This window comes from Cynocephalus volans, chromosome 14 (genome assembly GCF_027409185.1).
Source record: "Cynocephalus volans isolate mCynVol1 chromosome 14, mCynVol1.pri, whole genome shotgun sequence".
Classification (NCBI taxonomy): Eukaryota; Metazoa; Chordata; class Mammalia; order Dermoptera; family Cynocephalidae; genus Cynocephalus; species Cynocephalus volans.
In genome coordinates, this window is record NC_084473.1 from 97,900,310 (window position 1) to 97,916,490 (window position 16,181).

Sequence of the window (16,181 nt, forward strand, 5' to 3'; positions counted from 1 at the left end):
AAATCAATGAAAATTTAATTAAGCATAAAGTTACTTTCACATGTGTCTACCACCGTAGTAAATACAGTTCTTGGCATAAAGACACAGCCCTTGGAGTTTAAAACATCCCCAACTGCAAGATTACCTAAATAAATTTCCCATTATTGTTTATGTAATAGTGGGTTAGTTAATCAAATTAAAATAATTATACAATCTAGGATAAAATAAAATGGAAATAATTTACTCATGAAATTCATATTTAAATCATCTTTATTTACAAAATAGTATCCTGAGAATTATAATTCCATTAAGCTTCAATTTGAGCAAAAAATGTAGTTACTTAAACTGAAAATGAAAGATAAGTCAAAACGATTTATGAAGAGAGACCAAAAATATCATCAGGTTTCTTGCTGTGCTTCTGGATTTCAGGAGCAGGCTCATTTGAGCACGGAATCGACCCTGAAGGGAACTCACCCCTACTTTCAGAATGTGGGGGTGGAGGTGAAAATCCAGCTCCTAGAGGAACATAAGGAGGAAATCCCCTCAGTGAATAGACATTTCTCATTGCAAATGGAGGTGGTGGCTGCACAGAGAAATCCCTTGGTAGAAAATAATTTTGAGGAGCTCCATACATGCTTCCTGGAGGAGGTGGAGGAAAAGGAGGTTCTCTTCTCATGAATGGACCCCTCCTATCCACTGGAAACAATGGACCTCTGATTGCAGGAAAAGGTGGAGGAGCAAAGCCAGGGCCACTTGCTTCCCTTTCAGCAGGCACAGATGAATGAGGCACATTGACATTACCAAGGTCATCTTTGGTATCATTTCTGCTGGATTCCGTTTGTGAGGGCTTTGGCCCATCCACTTTATCCAAAGAAGGCAGATTGAAACTTCTGAGTTCTGCTGGGCCAGACGGTCCACCAGGATCAGCATCAAATCCGTCTTGCCTTCGTGGAAGAAGAGCTGGATCAGAACATGGGTGGCCTGGTGGAGGAATCATCATCCTTCGGTGTTGTTCCCACGGAGGTGACAGGAACCCAGATGGAGGTGGTGGCTGCACAGGGAAATCCCTTGGTAGATAATAATTTTGAGGAGCTCCATACATGCTTCCTGGAGGAGGTGGAGGAAAAGGAGGTTCTCTTCTCATGAATGGACCCCTCCTATCCACTGGAAACAATGGACCTCTGATTGCAGGAAAAGGTGGAGGAGCAAAGCCAGGGCCACTTGCTTCCCTTTCAGCAGGCACAGATGAATGAGGCACATTGACATTACCAAGGTCGTCTTTGGTATCATTTCTGCTGGATTCCATTTGTGAAGGCTTTGGCCCATCCACTTTATCCAAAGAAGGCAGATTGAAACTTTTGAGTTCTGCTGGGCCAGACGGTCCACCAGGATCAGGATCAAATCCGTCTTGCCTTCGTGGAAGAAGAGCTGGATCAGAACATGGGTGGCCTGGTGGAGGGATCCTCATCCTCCGGTGCTGTTCCCACGGAGGTGACAGGAACCCAGAAGGTGCTCCATGAGAATCGGTTAACCTATCACAGCCCAATTCTCCTCTTTCATTGGTCATCTGGTGATCCAGAGTATTCTCTGGGCCTCTTGAGCCTCTTCCTCCTCCTCGCCCTGGAGTCAAAGGTGCGAGTCTGAGTGGAGAGAGAAAAGCTCTCGTTTCGGATGAAGGTCGACCCACTGGTGAGGCACCACATGGGGAATGCTCTCCGCCAAATGCTGTCTTTGGAACATCAACTACATAAGGATCTTTTTTGAAAAGTTCAAATTTAAACTCTTTTTCAGCTAATTTTTGTCTCTTGGAAACATTTACTTTCCTTAAATACCTGAGGTGTCTTTCAGCAGTCTCAGCTGCCACCCAGCTGCCACGCGCTTCTTTCTCATAGGAAGTCATCTGCCCTTGATAAGAACGAACGCTTCTCTCCAATTCTTCTTCCGCATCTCTGGCTCTCCTTCTGTAGGTCTCCAGTTCCTCAGCTGCATGGCTCACCTTCTCTTCTACTTTGGAAAGTTTCTCCTCCTTCTCTAACCGGTCCTTTTCCTCTGCTATTAACTTCCTGTGGAGATTCATTCCATTTTCTTGATACAGTTCAGTCATTACTTTAAGTTTCTGCTGAAGCTTCTGATTTTCACTTTCCAACTGTGTGTTTTCTGACTGTAAAGATGCTTGTTCAGTCTGGAGATTTGTAATATGCTCTATAAGCTCTTCCTTTGTTTTATCTACTTCAGACAACTCAGTGTAAATTTGGTTTCTTTCTCCTTCTAGGGTTTTGAAAGAAGCATTTAACTTAGCAGCGTGAATCAGTTTCTTCAAAGCTCCTTTTGGCAGATCATCTAAGCGAGCACCCTTTTGTGATTCACTCTTCATCTCCAATTCCAAGTCATCAGCCATCATGTCTTCTCCAAGCACAGCAGCCCAGTCTGTCATCTTGAGCAAGCGTTCAGCCAGAGACTGGATGTGATTTTCTTTATCACTCAGAACTCGTTCTGCCTGGACTTTGGAGTTTTCAAATAGTATTTTCTGTTTATTAAGTTCACTCACTTGTTCTTTCAATACTTCCGCTTCTTGTAAAAGCTGTTTCTGGCTTTCCTGAAGTTGGGAATTTTCATTCAAGGCGTCTTTTATTGCCACCTTCAGACGTTCTTCATTCATTTGAAATATTTTGCAGATTAGTTTGGCTTCAGCTACTTGTGACTGGATGGATTTCGATTCATCTTCTAGGGACTGTATCCTCTTTGAAATGTCCGCCATCAATTCATCTTGCTCACAATGTTTAGATTTCTGTTCCTTTAATTCTTTGGCTAGAAAGACTATTTCATCCTCAAGTTTAGATTTGGAGCTGCTCAGCTTTTCATAGGTTGCCTCCAAGCTTTGTGCTTCTGTTGACCCCTTCTCAAAGCTGGCATCCTTCACAGCTGACTCCAAGCCTTCATACTCCTCTTGAACAACGCAAAGTTTGTCAAGTAGTTTACATTTTTCTTCAATTAGTCCAGAAAGCTTTTCAGCAAGCTTTTTCTCTCTTCTTACATAAAGCCGGCTTCTCACCGATCGAACACTTCTCCACAAAAACAAGAGAATCAACAATCCAGTAAGAGCCGCACATGTCACCAGTTCCCACGGAAAACCAGGGCCCGGTCTCAGGTCTTCAGGCAATGCTGCCACAGTCCTGCACAGCTTTCCCAGGACCAGCCCCAAGTACGGCTGAGGGGCAGCCCCGGGCACCTCCATGGCGCCGAGGCTGCTCCGGCTGTGGCCACAGTAGCCACGGCCTGGCCGGGCCACCACCAGCAGCTGAGACAGCTCTGCGTTCTGTCGGGAACGCGAACCGGCCCCGGCGACAGCAGCAGACACAGTGCAGCGCAGCCGGCCTTGAGGGGAGCCGGGGAGCACTGGCGCCCACCGGCCTCAGGCGTCCCCCACGCACCATGGTAACCAGGCCCCTTTGTGACGTCACTTCCGCCACGCGGTTCCGGAGCCTGCCCCGCGCTAGCCTGTGACACACGCTGTCCTAGCCACCCCCACCTCGGCTTGGTTTTGGCCGGGCCACCGCTGGATTTGAATCCATGTTTATAATGATGAAATCTGGGTAATCAGCATACTCATCACTCAAATATTTGTCATTTCTTTGTGCTGGGAAAATTCAAAATCCTCTCTTTTAGCTATTTGAAATTATCTAATAAATGTGTGCTGACTCTAGCCACCTTACAAAGCTGTAGATCAGTACAAAGAGTTCCTCCTGTCCAGCTGCAACTTTGTATCTGTAACCTCTGCCTTTCCCCTCCTCGCCCTACCCTTCCCAGCCTCTAGTGACCACTAGTCTGCTACTTCTAGGAGATCAACTTTTCCTTTGGCAATTTTTTAAAGGAAATTTTGCGATTTTAATTTCTTTCAGAGGAGCATCCTTCCTTAGATATCTGCCAAGGAACAAAAGTGTTTTCTTTGGACTAACTTTGCCAAAATAGCCGTAGAATGTGGCAACGGGAAGAGGCCTGAGACACTCTGGGCTTCAGCTGGCCCAACGCTTTCTTTATAGGTAATGAAGCAAAGGTCTACAGTAAGTGCACTACTTGTCCAGGGCTGTTTAGCTATTTAGTGGCAGAAGTGTGCTGTATTTCGGGATCTGCTGGATGTCAGTGAAATGCTCTTTGTTTAAAAAACACTTTATTGAGGAATATTTTAGATACCTTGTAATCCACCCATTTCAGGTATGCAATTCAATGAGTTCTAGTAAGTTCATCAAGTTGTGCAGCCATCACCACAAATCAGTTTTAGAACATTTTCACCACACCAATAAGATCTCCTGTACCCATTTATTCTTTTTTTCCCCCAATTTTATTGGTTATGAATATTCACGGGATGCAAGGCTGATTGTCACCGTTCATGCCCAAGCTGTGATGGCCAGATTCATACTGACCACATGACCGTTACATTTATTGTATCACCTTTATTGACTTTCATATGTTGAACCATCCTTGTATCCCTGGCATGAATCCCACTTCAGGTGCCTGAAACCTCTGCCAAGTTTCTCTTTTTGGTGCCCATAGGAGCCAGCCTGTGCCGCTGGTTCCCATGGAAACAGATCCCTGAGACACACCCTGCCTTGCAGCACGCACAAAGCACTTGCTCGCCCTTTGCCTTTTTTTTTTTTTTTTTTTTTTAGCCAGCCAGTTAGTTCCAACTTTCAGGACCCCAGGGGAATAAAATGAGGACTGTTCCAGAGGGGAGGCAGCTGCCCAGGTGTCTGGCCCAAGCTCCCAGCCCACCCTGCCCCCTGGGGAACGGTGGGGCAAGCCTCAGGTCAGGGCACAGCTCCCCAGGAGCCCCTCGGCCTTTCAAGGCCAGGACAGCCCTGCTCCTTTGGCTCCCAGCACACTTCCAGGAGCAGGGACGCGCTGAGCGTTTTGAGTCTTCACGGTGGACTTGGGAGGAAGGTGTCTTTATCTCACTCTATGGATGATGACAGTGAGACCCAGAAAAGTAAAAGGGTTTGCCCAAGTCACAGGCTAGAAAGTGACAAAGCCGGGACATAAAGCCTGTTCCTTTCATCCCAAAGCGAGCATGGCGGTCAAGATGCACCCCAACCGATGACACACCCATGTTTCATACGTCAGCTTGGAGACTTGCTGATCACGCTGCCCAGGACAGGCCTGGCCTTCCTTACTGTGTGAACTGAAAAGGTAGGACCAGAGAAGTCCACCCCCAAACCAGTGCTGCCCTCTGGAGAGTCACCCTCCCACTGCTCAGAGGTGCTTTCTTCGAAGTTAACAAGCTGTGCAACCAAACAGGTCAGGACGACTGTCCTGCCCACTGGGCCCCCCAGGCCCCGGGGCCTTGGGAACCTCCCACTGCAGCAGCCAACCTGGGGGGTTCCCCTCATGCAACACAGATGTGAACGTTCCTGCCCCCTGCCATGACCACCCCCCCGCCACTGGGTCCTTTCCCAGGCAGGAGGGAATGGGGATCGAGGACGCCTGAGTAGGCTCCTTGCATGGGCCTCAGCGGTGGCCGTGCTGTGGGCACGTGGCCATTAGCAAACTCCCCGAGAGAGTCAGTTTTGCAAGAGTCTCTGGCAGCTATCAGACCCAGAAAAGGGGAGGAAGGTTGCAGGAGTGCCTGCCCTGTTAGCTACGAGCTTGAGCCTGATGGGTTGGAACTGTGCTTTTCCTCCCACGGTGGCAGGAGCCCGAGGGCAGGGCAGTTTGGAAGTGGAAAGGGAAGGAATCGTTTCAAGTCTGGATGAAGGCTGCGTTTCCTTATGTTGCAATTACTGAGCACTTCACACTGGAGGCGGCGGTGATGAGACGCGTTAGCTGACCAGGGTCTTATACTCTCATCCCAGGCAGGGGAGGGGCTTGGCAAGCCCCACCCACAAGTCTTGGGGTCTCCTGGACCTTCCTCATGACCCCCTCCACTCCAGGCCCAAGTTCAATCCCTCCTCCCCAGGACCCCAAGCCGGCAGGTGGAGCTCTTCCGTACCTTTCCCTCAGGCCCTTTCTACTGTTGGGCCTGGCTGAGGGGCAGAGACAGAGAAATTCCCCCTCGGGGTTTGGGCCCTGCCCCACCAAGAGCCCCTGCCTGAGACCAAGGCCCCTCTGGGAGGGGGGTGCGTCTCACCATGCATGTGGTGCCCGCTCTTTAAAGAAGGTCAATAAACACCTGTTGCCCCCCCAAAGCCCTCCTCTGGATGCCACAGAACTCAGGGATGTCACCAGGACACTGAGCCAGCACAGCTGTGGAACTGGAAACCACTTAAAGCAGCTTTATTTGTGTCCACCTCTGGCCCTTGAAACCTCTTCTGCTGGCCAGTCCTCCCACGGCCAGATGGAAACCTGACAGGCCCAGGCTGCTTCTTGGTAGGGAAATACCCGTGGTCTCCACCACTTCACGTCACACAGCACCGCTCGGCTCACGTCCAGGCCCAACAATAAAAAGGGCCTGACGTCATCGTCAAGTCCCCTGCTTTGAAGTGGAGGCCGCTCCTGCTGCCCCGGCCTGGTGGGGTGGGAAGCCTCGGCCGGGCAGCAGGCGTGGTCAGCCTCCAGCTGAACTGTGCTCTGGGCTTGGCGGAGGTTGAAAGCTACACCTCTTTCTCTCATCGGCATCTCCAAGGGTCTTCAGAGCCCGGACATGGTCCCCACTGTCCCCCTGACTAGAATATTTTGTGTGGGCCTCAGAGAACCAAGGAGCCCCTGACGGATAGCGGCAGCCCCACCTTCTCTTGGCCTGCGTCTGTTCACTGCCCAGGCTGCCTCCTGGGACTGGGCCTGTGAGATTCCACGCCGACTCTCTCACACGAGGCCCTCACCTGGGCCGTCGGCCCTCTCCTCAGCTCCGCCATCAAAGCAGCCAGCCTGTCTCTTGCCCTCTAGACTTTGGGGTGGGGGTGGGAGTGAGGCATCAGTCCACTGGATTTCTCCACCTGCGGAGGACACCTCAAAGCCTAAAGCTCTCTTTAAAGCCCTCTTCCTCTGGCTTGATGTGAACGAGGGCATCTCACCTCACCCTCTGGTCTCAGCTCACCTCCCTGATATCCCCACCTCTAACCTCAACACTTGACTCCTTGGTACCCTCGGTGTGGGTGAGGGGTCAGGCCATCTCTTCTCTAAATGCGGCATCAATGTGGGCAGAGGTCAGGGGCTGGGCGGGGTCATCTCACTGCACACACCGGCCTCCCTCCCCACATGGGGCTGTGATCATCAGTGTTTGTACGAGGGTTGGAAGCTAACTGCTCCATGCTTGTCCAGAAAGTGCAAGGAAGGATTTGGGACCATGGAGGAGGGGCCCATGGTGTGGACCAGGCTGGCTGCCAGCTTCCTGGTTTGGTCCCTGGCATTTAGGCTCAGAGAGACAGGGTGCTAGGAGGTAAGATGGGAGGCCCAGAGGGTGGGGAGGGACACTGGCCACCACCACCCAGAGCAGGGCCTCAGGCTGACTCCAGAGAACTCAGTTATGTCCTGAAATGCCACCATCATACATTGACTCCTTTGGGTAAGTGTTGCCTTTGCTCAGCAGCCCACATCCAGTCTCTGCATCCTAGTTTCTCAGCCCTCAGGTAGATAAGCAACAAGTCCTGTCTCTTGGTTGATCCTTGTAAAGCGTTTAACATGCTTCCCCCTTGATACTCATAGCTCGATAAATAAATGTTAACTCACACTGCTTGCCCCTTCGGGTAGCATGGGCAGGCTCTCGCCCACCAGGCGACCCTCTCTTAGCACAACTCGGACAACTGGAGCTGCCCTGGCCAGTCACCTGAGACCTTGGATGCCTTGGCCCATCTGGCATTTGTTTGGCAGAATCTTCCATGGGGCCTTTTGCTGGGTGGCAAGCCTGGAGCGTCTGGCACAACAATTCGAGTTTGCAAATACAAAAGCCACATCTTAAACATCACAAATTAGAACTGTGGTTTGGCAAAATATTTTTGTGCTCCTTTGAGGACCTGAAACTCCAAGAATAGTAGAAAACAGAATGTCTGGGATATTTATATACAGGTTAAGAGTCTCTAATCCAAAAATCCAAACTCCTAAACTTTTTGAGTTCTAACATGACACTCAAAGGAAATGCTCATTGGAGCATTCTGCAAATGTATTCTCCAAATATTCCCAAATCTGAAAACATCCTAAATCCAAAATACTTTCCAAGCATTTTGGATAAGGGGTACTCAACCTGTATTTTCATGGGGAGAAGAGAATGACAAAGTTGACTGTGGGACCGCAGGCCGCCAGAGTCATCAGACAGCCATGTTACACATGGTGTAGACAGCTGGAAGCCAGGAGTCATCTCATGCACGCACCTGTCTCCAGAGGCCTGACGCAATACCTCAGACAATCAAGAGACGAACACTAGAATTTTGATTAGACTCAACACATCCACAGTTCAACTCAATTTAAAATTGCCTCACATACACTTGGTAGCAATAAAACTACAGCCTTTGGAAGATAATCTGCTCCTATCTTTCAGTATTTTCCATGTGGATATTCTTTGTCCCATCAGTGTCACCTCTAGGCCCAAACCCAGAGAAATCTCTGAAGGACACCAGGATGCTCACTGCAGCATTGTGTAGGACAGCACAACCTGGACACAACCTGAGTGTCCACCCGTGGGGCACGGGGTAAATACATGATGGTAAAATCATAATTGATGCCGCTTTAAAAAAGAATGAGACGGTCCTCTCTACCCTGACATGGAAATAGAGGTCTGCAGGTTTCTGGATATCAGAGCAGATTTAAACACAGGTGTTCGGACAGCGTGACGGGACCTGAGCTGAGGGACAGGAAAGTGCAGCCTCAAGACCCAGTGTCATTGCATTTCTCGCTCTCTTTCCCTGGGATCCAGAACCTCCGCCCTCCTTTTAGGCGCACTGGCTGGGGAGAGGCTGTGGCGGGAGCGGGAGCAAGCGGGCAGCGGCTCCAGCCGGGCAGAGGCTGCAGCGGGATCGGGAGCGCGCAGGCAGCGGCTGGAGCAGGGCAGAGGCTGCAGCCAGATCGGGAGAGCGGGGGCAGCGGCTGAGCGGTGCAGAGGCTGCAGCGCGATCGGGAGTGCGCAGGCAGTGGCTGGAGCGGGACAGAGGCTGGAGCGGGAGCAGGAGGGCGCGGGCAACAGCTGGAGCTGGGCAAAGGCGGAGGCGGGAGCGGGAGCGTGAGCCTGGGGGCAGGGGCGGGAGAGGGACAGAGGCTCGAGAGGGGCAGAGGCTGCAGCGGGATCGGGAGCGCCAGGGCAGCGGCTCGAACAGGGCAGAGGCTGCAGCTAGATCTGGAGTGGGCGGGCAGCGGCTCTAGCGGGGCAGAGGCTGCAGCGGGAGCGGGAGGGCGTGGGCAACAGCTGGAGCTGGGCAAAGGCTGCGGTGGGGCGGGAGCAGGAGGGGGTGGGAAACATCTCGAGCTGGGCAAAGACTGCTGTGGGAGCTGGAGCGCTAACGTGCGGGCAGAAGCTGGAGCGGGGCAGAGGCTGAGGCGCGAACGGAACGCGCAGGCAGCGCCTCAAGCGGTGCAGAGCCTGCAGCGCGATCGGGAGCCCGCAGGCAGCGGCTCTAGCGGGGCAGAGGCTGCAGCGGGATCAGGAGCTGGTGGGCAGTGGCTCCAGCCGGGCAGAGCCTGCAGGGGGAGCGGGAACGCACGGGCAGCGGCTCCAGCCGGGCAGAGTCTGCAGCGGGATCGGGAGCGCGCAGGCAGCGGCTCGAGCACGGCAGAGGCTACAGCGAGATCGGGAGCGCGCGGGCAGCGGATCCAGCCGGGCAGAGGCTGGAGCGAGATCGGGAGCGTGCAGGCAGCGGCTCGAGCAGGGCAGAGGCAGCTGCCAGATCGGGAGAGCGGGGGCAGCGGCTGAGCGGTGCAGAGGCTGCAGAGCGATCGGGAGTGCGCAGGCAGCTGCTCAAGCGGGACAGAGGCTGGAGCGGGAGCAGGAGGGCGCGCGCAACAGCTGGAGCTGGGCAAAGGCGGATGCGGGAGCGTGAGCGTGGGGGCAGAGGCGGGAGAGGGGCAGAGGCTCAAGAGGGGCAGAGGCTGCAGCGGGATCAGGAGCGGGTGGGCAGCGGCTCGAGCCGGGCAGAGTCTGCGGGGGGAGCGGGAGCGCGCAGCTAGCGGCTCGAGCGGGGCAGAGGCTGCAGCGGGATCAGGAGCGGGTGGGCAGCGGCTCCAGCCGGGCAGAGGCTGCAGCGGGATCGGGAGCGCGCAGGCAGCGGCTCCAGCCAGGCAGAGGCTGACCAGCGACGGGAGTGCACAGGCAGCTGCTCGAGCGGGACAGAGGCTGGAGCGGGAGCAGGAGGGCGCCGGCAACAGCTGGCGCTGGGCAAAGGCGGAGGCGGGAGAGGGAGCGTGAGCGTGGGGGCAGCGGCGGGAGAGGGGCAGAGGCTCAAGAGGGGCAGAGGCTGCAGCGGGATCGGGAACGCGCAGGCAGCACCTCCAGCGGTGCAGAGCCTGCAGCTCGATCCGGAGCGCGTAGGCAGCGGCTCGAGCCGGGCAGAGCCTTCAGGGGGAGCGGGAGCGCACCGGCAGCGGCTCCAGCCGGGCAGAGGCTGCTGCGAGATCGGGAGCGCGCGGGCAGCGGCTCGAACAGGGCAGAGGCTGCAGCGAGATCGGGAGCGTGCGGGCAGCTGCTCGAGCGGGGCAGAGGCTGCAGCGGGATCGGGACCGCGCGGGCAGTGGCTCCAGCTGGGCCGAGGCTGCTGCTTGTGCGGGAGCGCGCGGGCAGCCGCTCGAGAGAGGCAGAGCCTGCAGCGCGATCCGGAGCGCGTAGGCAGCGGCTCGAGCCTGGCAGAGCCTGCAGGGGGAGCGGGAGCGCACCGGCAGCGGCTCCAGCCGGGCAGAGGCTGCAGCGTGATCGGGAGCGCGCAGGCAGCGGCTCGAACAGGGCAGAGGCTGCTGCGAGATCGGGAGCGCGCGGGCAGCGGCTCGAACAGGGCAGAGGCTGCAGCGAGATCGGGAGCGTGCGGGCAGCGGCTCCAGCAGGGCAAAAGCTGCAGTGGGATCGGAAGCAAGCGGGCAGCAGCCCTAGCGGAGCAGAGACTGGAGCAGGAGCAGGAGCAGGAGGGCGCGGGCAATAGCTGGAGCTGGGCCAAGGCGGAGGCGGGAGCGGGAGAGTGAGCCCACGTGGGGGAAGCTGCTCGAGAGGGCCAGAGGCCCGAGAGGGGCACAGGCTGCAGCGGGATCGGAAGGGCGCGGGCAGCGGCTCAAACAGGGCAGAGGCTGCAGCGGGATCGGGAGCGCCAGGGCAGCGGCTCGAGCCAGGCAGAGGCTGCAGCGCGATCGGGAGCGCAGGGCAGCAGCTCGAACGGGGCAGCGGCTGCAGCGGGGCAGCGGCTGGAAAGGGGCAGAGGCTGGCAAGGGGCAGCGGCTGCCTAGGGAGCGGGAGCTGGCGGCAGCAGCTCCAATGGGCCGACGCTGCAGTGGGATCGGGAGCACGCGGGCAGCGGCTCTAGCGGGGCAGTGGCTGCAGCGGAGCGGGAGCGCTGGAGCGCTGAGGAGGCCGCTGCAGCACTGACGCTCCTCAGGAGCAGCTGGACTCTCCTACCTGCTGCTGCAGGAATCTGTGGCAACACGTTGCTTTGGTGGAAGAACGTGAAGCAAGTTGAGCTTCACAGGGACACTAACTGCAGAAGAAGTGCTTCAGCAGCCACTTCAGATGACTGTGGAGGGTCTTTGATGCTGCACCAAAACTCAACGACAAATACTAGGTTTTTAAAGGCCAAGAAGCTTTAGAGAAGAAAATTTCCAGAAAAATGGCTTTGGTTTGAGGAGAACATCCGTGAACAAAGAAAAACGGAAGCACTCCCCTCAGGACAACCTCGGGATACGTCACTTCACAGACTCGGCTGGAGGTTTTTACCCACATGGGCCCGGGCCTCTTCTTCTGTCTGTCTCTGAATCTGCCTGAGAAAAGATCTGCAGATGGTTATGGCCACTGCCTCATTTCCAGTTTCCAATATTGTGCAAGTTTCTTTATTGGCCAATTCTAATCTGGAAGAAGAGACGGAAGGGAACTGTGGAAAATGTAATTAATTCCCAGCTTAGCTGCACTGACAGAGTACAAAGCACCAGAGTGTAATGCCACATACTGTCTTTTTTCTAAGGCATAAATATGAGACTTACCAAATTATTTTCTAGATGAGAAATATCAAAGAATTTTCTAGAGAATTTCCCCTATTTTACAAAAAAAAATTTTTTTTTGCAAAAAATGAGAAGAAAATCTCATTTATTTTGTTAATGCATACCACCCATATAGGCGCTATACAGTTGAATGATTTTTTTTTTCCCCAAGGATTAAAGTTCTTAACGTTGCGGTCACATGGAAATCATCCTTAATTTTAACCTAAAGATTGACTGGTGCATATCCTTCAGATATTTCAAGCAAAAATTAGCAGTAATGTATTATTTTTATCATCAGAAAAACGTTAACTGTCAATTACACACACACATGCATAAATATATAATACACACATCTCCATGTACGGCGGCACTTCAAAAAGCTCAGGGAAGATTCATATTATCTTTCAATTCTATTTTTCCACAAACATTTTGAAGTTCTCAGATACCCATACATGCAGGATGTTATGTGGCTTTTTACCTGTATACAGTGCTCACTGTTTTCTATTCATAAAAAATTTAAATTAGAACCATAGAAGCATCATTATACCCTCCTTACAGGTTTCTTTCTAGATAGTCAAGGTCTATGAAACACATAAACACTGGTTAATAATATGCTTCATCTTCTTATCATATCTTCTCACCACAGACTTTTTCATTGCAGTATGGACAGAGGCTTAGAGTTCATGTTTTAAGAGCATAAAAATATCCATCGACAGCAAGGTTTTATAAATAGAGGGTCTTGAAGGGTCTTAGATCCACAATTTCTTCTGGTAATTTTAAAAGATTATTATTATTTTTAATGGACACCTAATAACTGTACATATTTATGGGGTACATTGTGATTTTTTTAATTAAAAACCTAGCTGATTTTATTATTATTATCAATACCAAACAAGTCTTGAAATCAATGAAAATTTAATTAAGCATAAAGTTACTTTCACATGTGTCTACCACCGTAGTAAATACAGTTCTTGGCATAAAGACACAGCCCTTGGAGTTTAAAACATCCCCAACTGCAAGATTACCTAAATAAATTTCCCATTATTGTTTATGTAATAGTGGGTTAGTTAATCAAATTAAAATAATTATACAATCTAGGATAAAATAAAATGGAAATAATTTACTCATGAAATTCATATTTAAATCATCTTTATTTACAAAATAGTATCCTGAGAATTATAATTCCATTAAGCTTCAATTTGAGCAAAAAATGTAGTTACTTAAACTGAAAATGAAAGATAAGTCAAAACGATTTATGAAGAGAGACCAAAAATATCATCAGGTTTCTTGCTGTGCTTCTGGATTTCAGGAGCAGGCTCATTTGAGCACGGAATCGACCCTGAAGGGAACTCACCCCTACTTTCAGAATGTGGGGGTGGAGGTGAAAATCCAGCTCCTAGAGGAACATAAGGAGGAAATCCCCTCAGTGAATAGACATTTCTCATTGCAAATGGAGGTGGTGGCTGCACAGAGAAATCCCTTGGTAGAAAATAATTTTGAGGAGCTCCATACATGCTTCCTGGAGGAGGTGGAGGAAAAGGAGGTTCTCTTCTCATGAATGGACCCCTCCTATCCACTGGAAACAATGGACCTCTGATTGCAGGAAAAGGTGGAGGAGCAAAGCCAGGGCCACTTGCTTCCCTTTCAGCAGGCACAGATGAATGAGGCACATTGACATTACCAAGGTCGTCTTTGGTATCATTTCTGCTGGATTCCGTTTGTGAGGGCTTTGGCCCATCCACTTTATCCAAAGAAGGCAGATTGAAACTTCTGAGTTCTGCTGGGCCAGACGGTCCACCAGGATCAGCATCAAATCCGTCTTGCCTTCGTGGAAGAAGAGCTGGATCAGAACATGGGTGGCCTGGTGGAGGAATCATCATCCTTCGGTGTTGTTCCCACGGAGGTGACAGGAACCCAGATGGAGGTGGTGGCTGCACAGGGAAATCCCTTGGTAGATAATAATTTTGAGGAGCTCCATACATGCTTCCTGGAGGAGGTGGAGGAAAAGGAGGTTCTCTTCTCATGAATGGACCCCTCCTATCCACTGGAAACAATGGACCTCTGATTGCAGGAAAAGGTGGAGGAGCAAAGCCAGGGCCACTTGCTTCCCTTTCAGCAGGCACAGATGAATGAGGCACATTGACATTACCAAGGTCGTCTTTGGTATCATTTCTGCTGGATTCCATTTGTGAAGGCTTTGGCCCATCCACTTTATCCAAAGAAGGCAGATTGAAACTTTTGAGTTCTGCTGGGCCAGACGGTCCACCAGGATCAGGATCAAATCCGTCTTGCCTTCGTGGAAGAAGAGCTGGATCAGAACATGGGTGGCCTGGTGGAGGGATCCTCATCCTCCGGTGCTGTTCCCACGGAGGTGACAGGAACCCAGAAGGTGCTCCATGAGAATCGGTTAACCTATCACAGCCCAATTCTCCTCTTTCATTGGTCATCTGGTGATCCAGAGTATTCTCTGGGCCTCTTGAGCCTCTTCCTCCTCCTCGCCCTGGAGTCAAAGGTGCGAGTCTGAGTGGAGAGAGAAAAGCTCTCGTTTCGGATGAAGGTCGACCCACTGGTGAGGCACCACATGGGGAATGCTCTCCGCCAAATGCTGTCTTTGGAACATCAACTACATAAGGATCTTTTTTGAAAAGTTCAAATTTAAACTCTTTTTCAGCTAATTTTTGTCTCTTGGAAACATTTACTTTCCTTAAATACCTGAGGTGTCTTTCAGCAGTCTCAGCTGCCACCCAGCTGCCACGCGCTTCTTTCTCATAGGAAGTCATCTGCCCTTGATAAGAACGAACGCTTCTCTCCAATTCTTCTTCCGCATCTCTGGCTCTCCTTCTGTAGGTCTCCAGTTCCTCAGCTGCATGGCTCACCTTCTCTTCTACTTTGGAAAGTTTCTCCTCCTTCTCTAACCGGTCCTTTTCCTCTGCTATTAACTTCCTGTGGAGATTCATTCCATTTTCTTGATACAGTTCAGTCATTACTTTAAGTTTCTGCTGAAGCTTCTGATTTTCACTTTCCAACTGTGTGTTTTCTGACTGTAAAGATGCTTGTTCAGTCTGGAGATTTGTAATATGCTCTATAAGCTCTTCCTTTGTTTTATCTACTTCAGACAACTCAGTGTAAATTTGGTTTCTTTCTCCTTCTAGGGTTTTGAAAGAAGCATTTAACTTAGCAGCGTGAATCAGTTTCTTCAAAGCTCCTTTTGGCAGATCATCTAAGCGAGCACCCTTTTGTGATTCACTCTTCATCTCCAATTCCAAGTCATCAGCCATCATGTCTTCTCCAAGCACAGCAGCCCAGTCTGTCATCTTGAGCAAGCGTTCAGCCAGAGACTGGATGTGATTTTCTTTATCACTCAGAACTCGTTCTGCCTGGACTTTGGAGTTTTCAAATAGTATTTTCTGTTTATTAAGTTCACTCACTTGTTCTTTCAATACTTCCGCTTCTTGTAAAAGCTGTTTCTGGCTTTCCTGAAGTTGGGAATTTTCATTCAAGGCGTCTTTTATTGCCACCTTCAGACGTTCTTCATTCATTTGAAATATTTTGCAGATTAGTTTGGCTTCAGCTACTTGTGACTGGATGGATTTCGATTCATCTTCTAGGGACTGTATCCTCTTTGAAATGTCCGCCATCAATTCATCTTGCTCACAATGTTTAGATTTCTGTTCCTTTAATTCTTTGGCTAGAAAGACTATTTCATCCTCAAGTTTAGATTTGGAGCTGCTCAGCTTTTCATAGGTTGCCTCCAAGCTTTGTGCTTCTGTTGACCCCTTCTCAAAGCTGGCATCCTTCACAGCTGACTCCAAGCCTTCATACTCCTCTTGAACAACGCAAAGTTTGTCAAGTAGTTTACATTTTTCTTCAATTAGTCCAGAAAGCTTTTCAGCAAGCTTTTTCTCTCTTCTTACATAAAGCCGGCTTCTCACCGATCGAACACTTCTCCACAAAAACAAGAGAATCAACAATCCAGTAAGAGCCGCACATGTCACCAGTTCCCACGGAAAACCAGGGCCCGGTCTCAGGTCTTCAGGCAATGCTGCCACAGTCCTGCACAGCTTTCCCAGGACCAGCCCCAAGTACGGCTGAGGGGCAGCCCCGGGCACCTCCAT

General features: G+C 51.2%; 2 protein-coding genes across 2 annotated transcripts; both read right to left on the reverse strand.

Moving 5' to 3' along the window:
* Nucleotides 1-377: 377 nt before the first annotated feature.
* LOC134362701 (melanoma inhibitory activity protein 2-like) lies at nucleotides 378-3,214 on the reverse strand. The gene is given in 3 exon segments (XM_063077894.1): nucleotides 378-403; nucleotides 406-562; nucleotides 1,037-3,214. Coding segments are annotated over 3 exon segments (2,361 nt in total).
* Nucleotides 3,215-13,344: 10,130 nt separating this feature from the next.
* LOC134362700 (melanoma inhibitory activity protein 2-like) lies at nucleotides 13,345-16,181 on the reverse strand. Its single transcript, XM_063077893.1, is given in 3 exon segments — nucleotides 13,345-13,370; nucleotides 13,373-13,529; nucleotides 14,004-16,181. Coding segments are annotated over 3 exon segments (2,361 nt in total).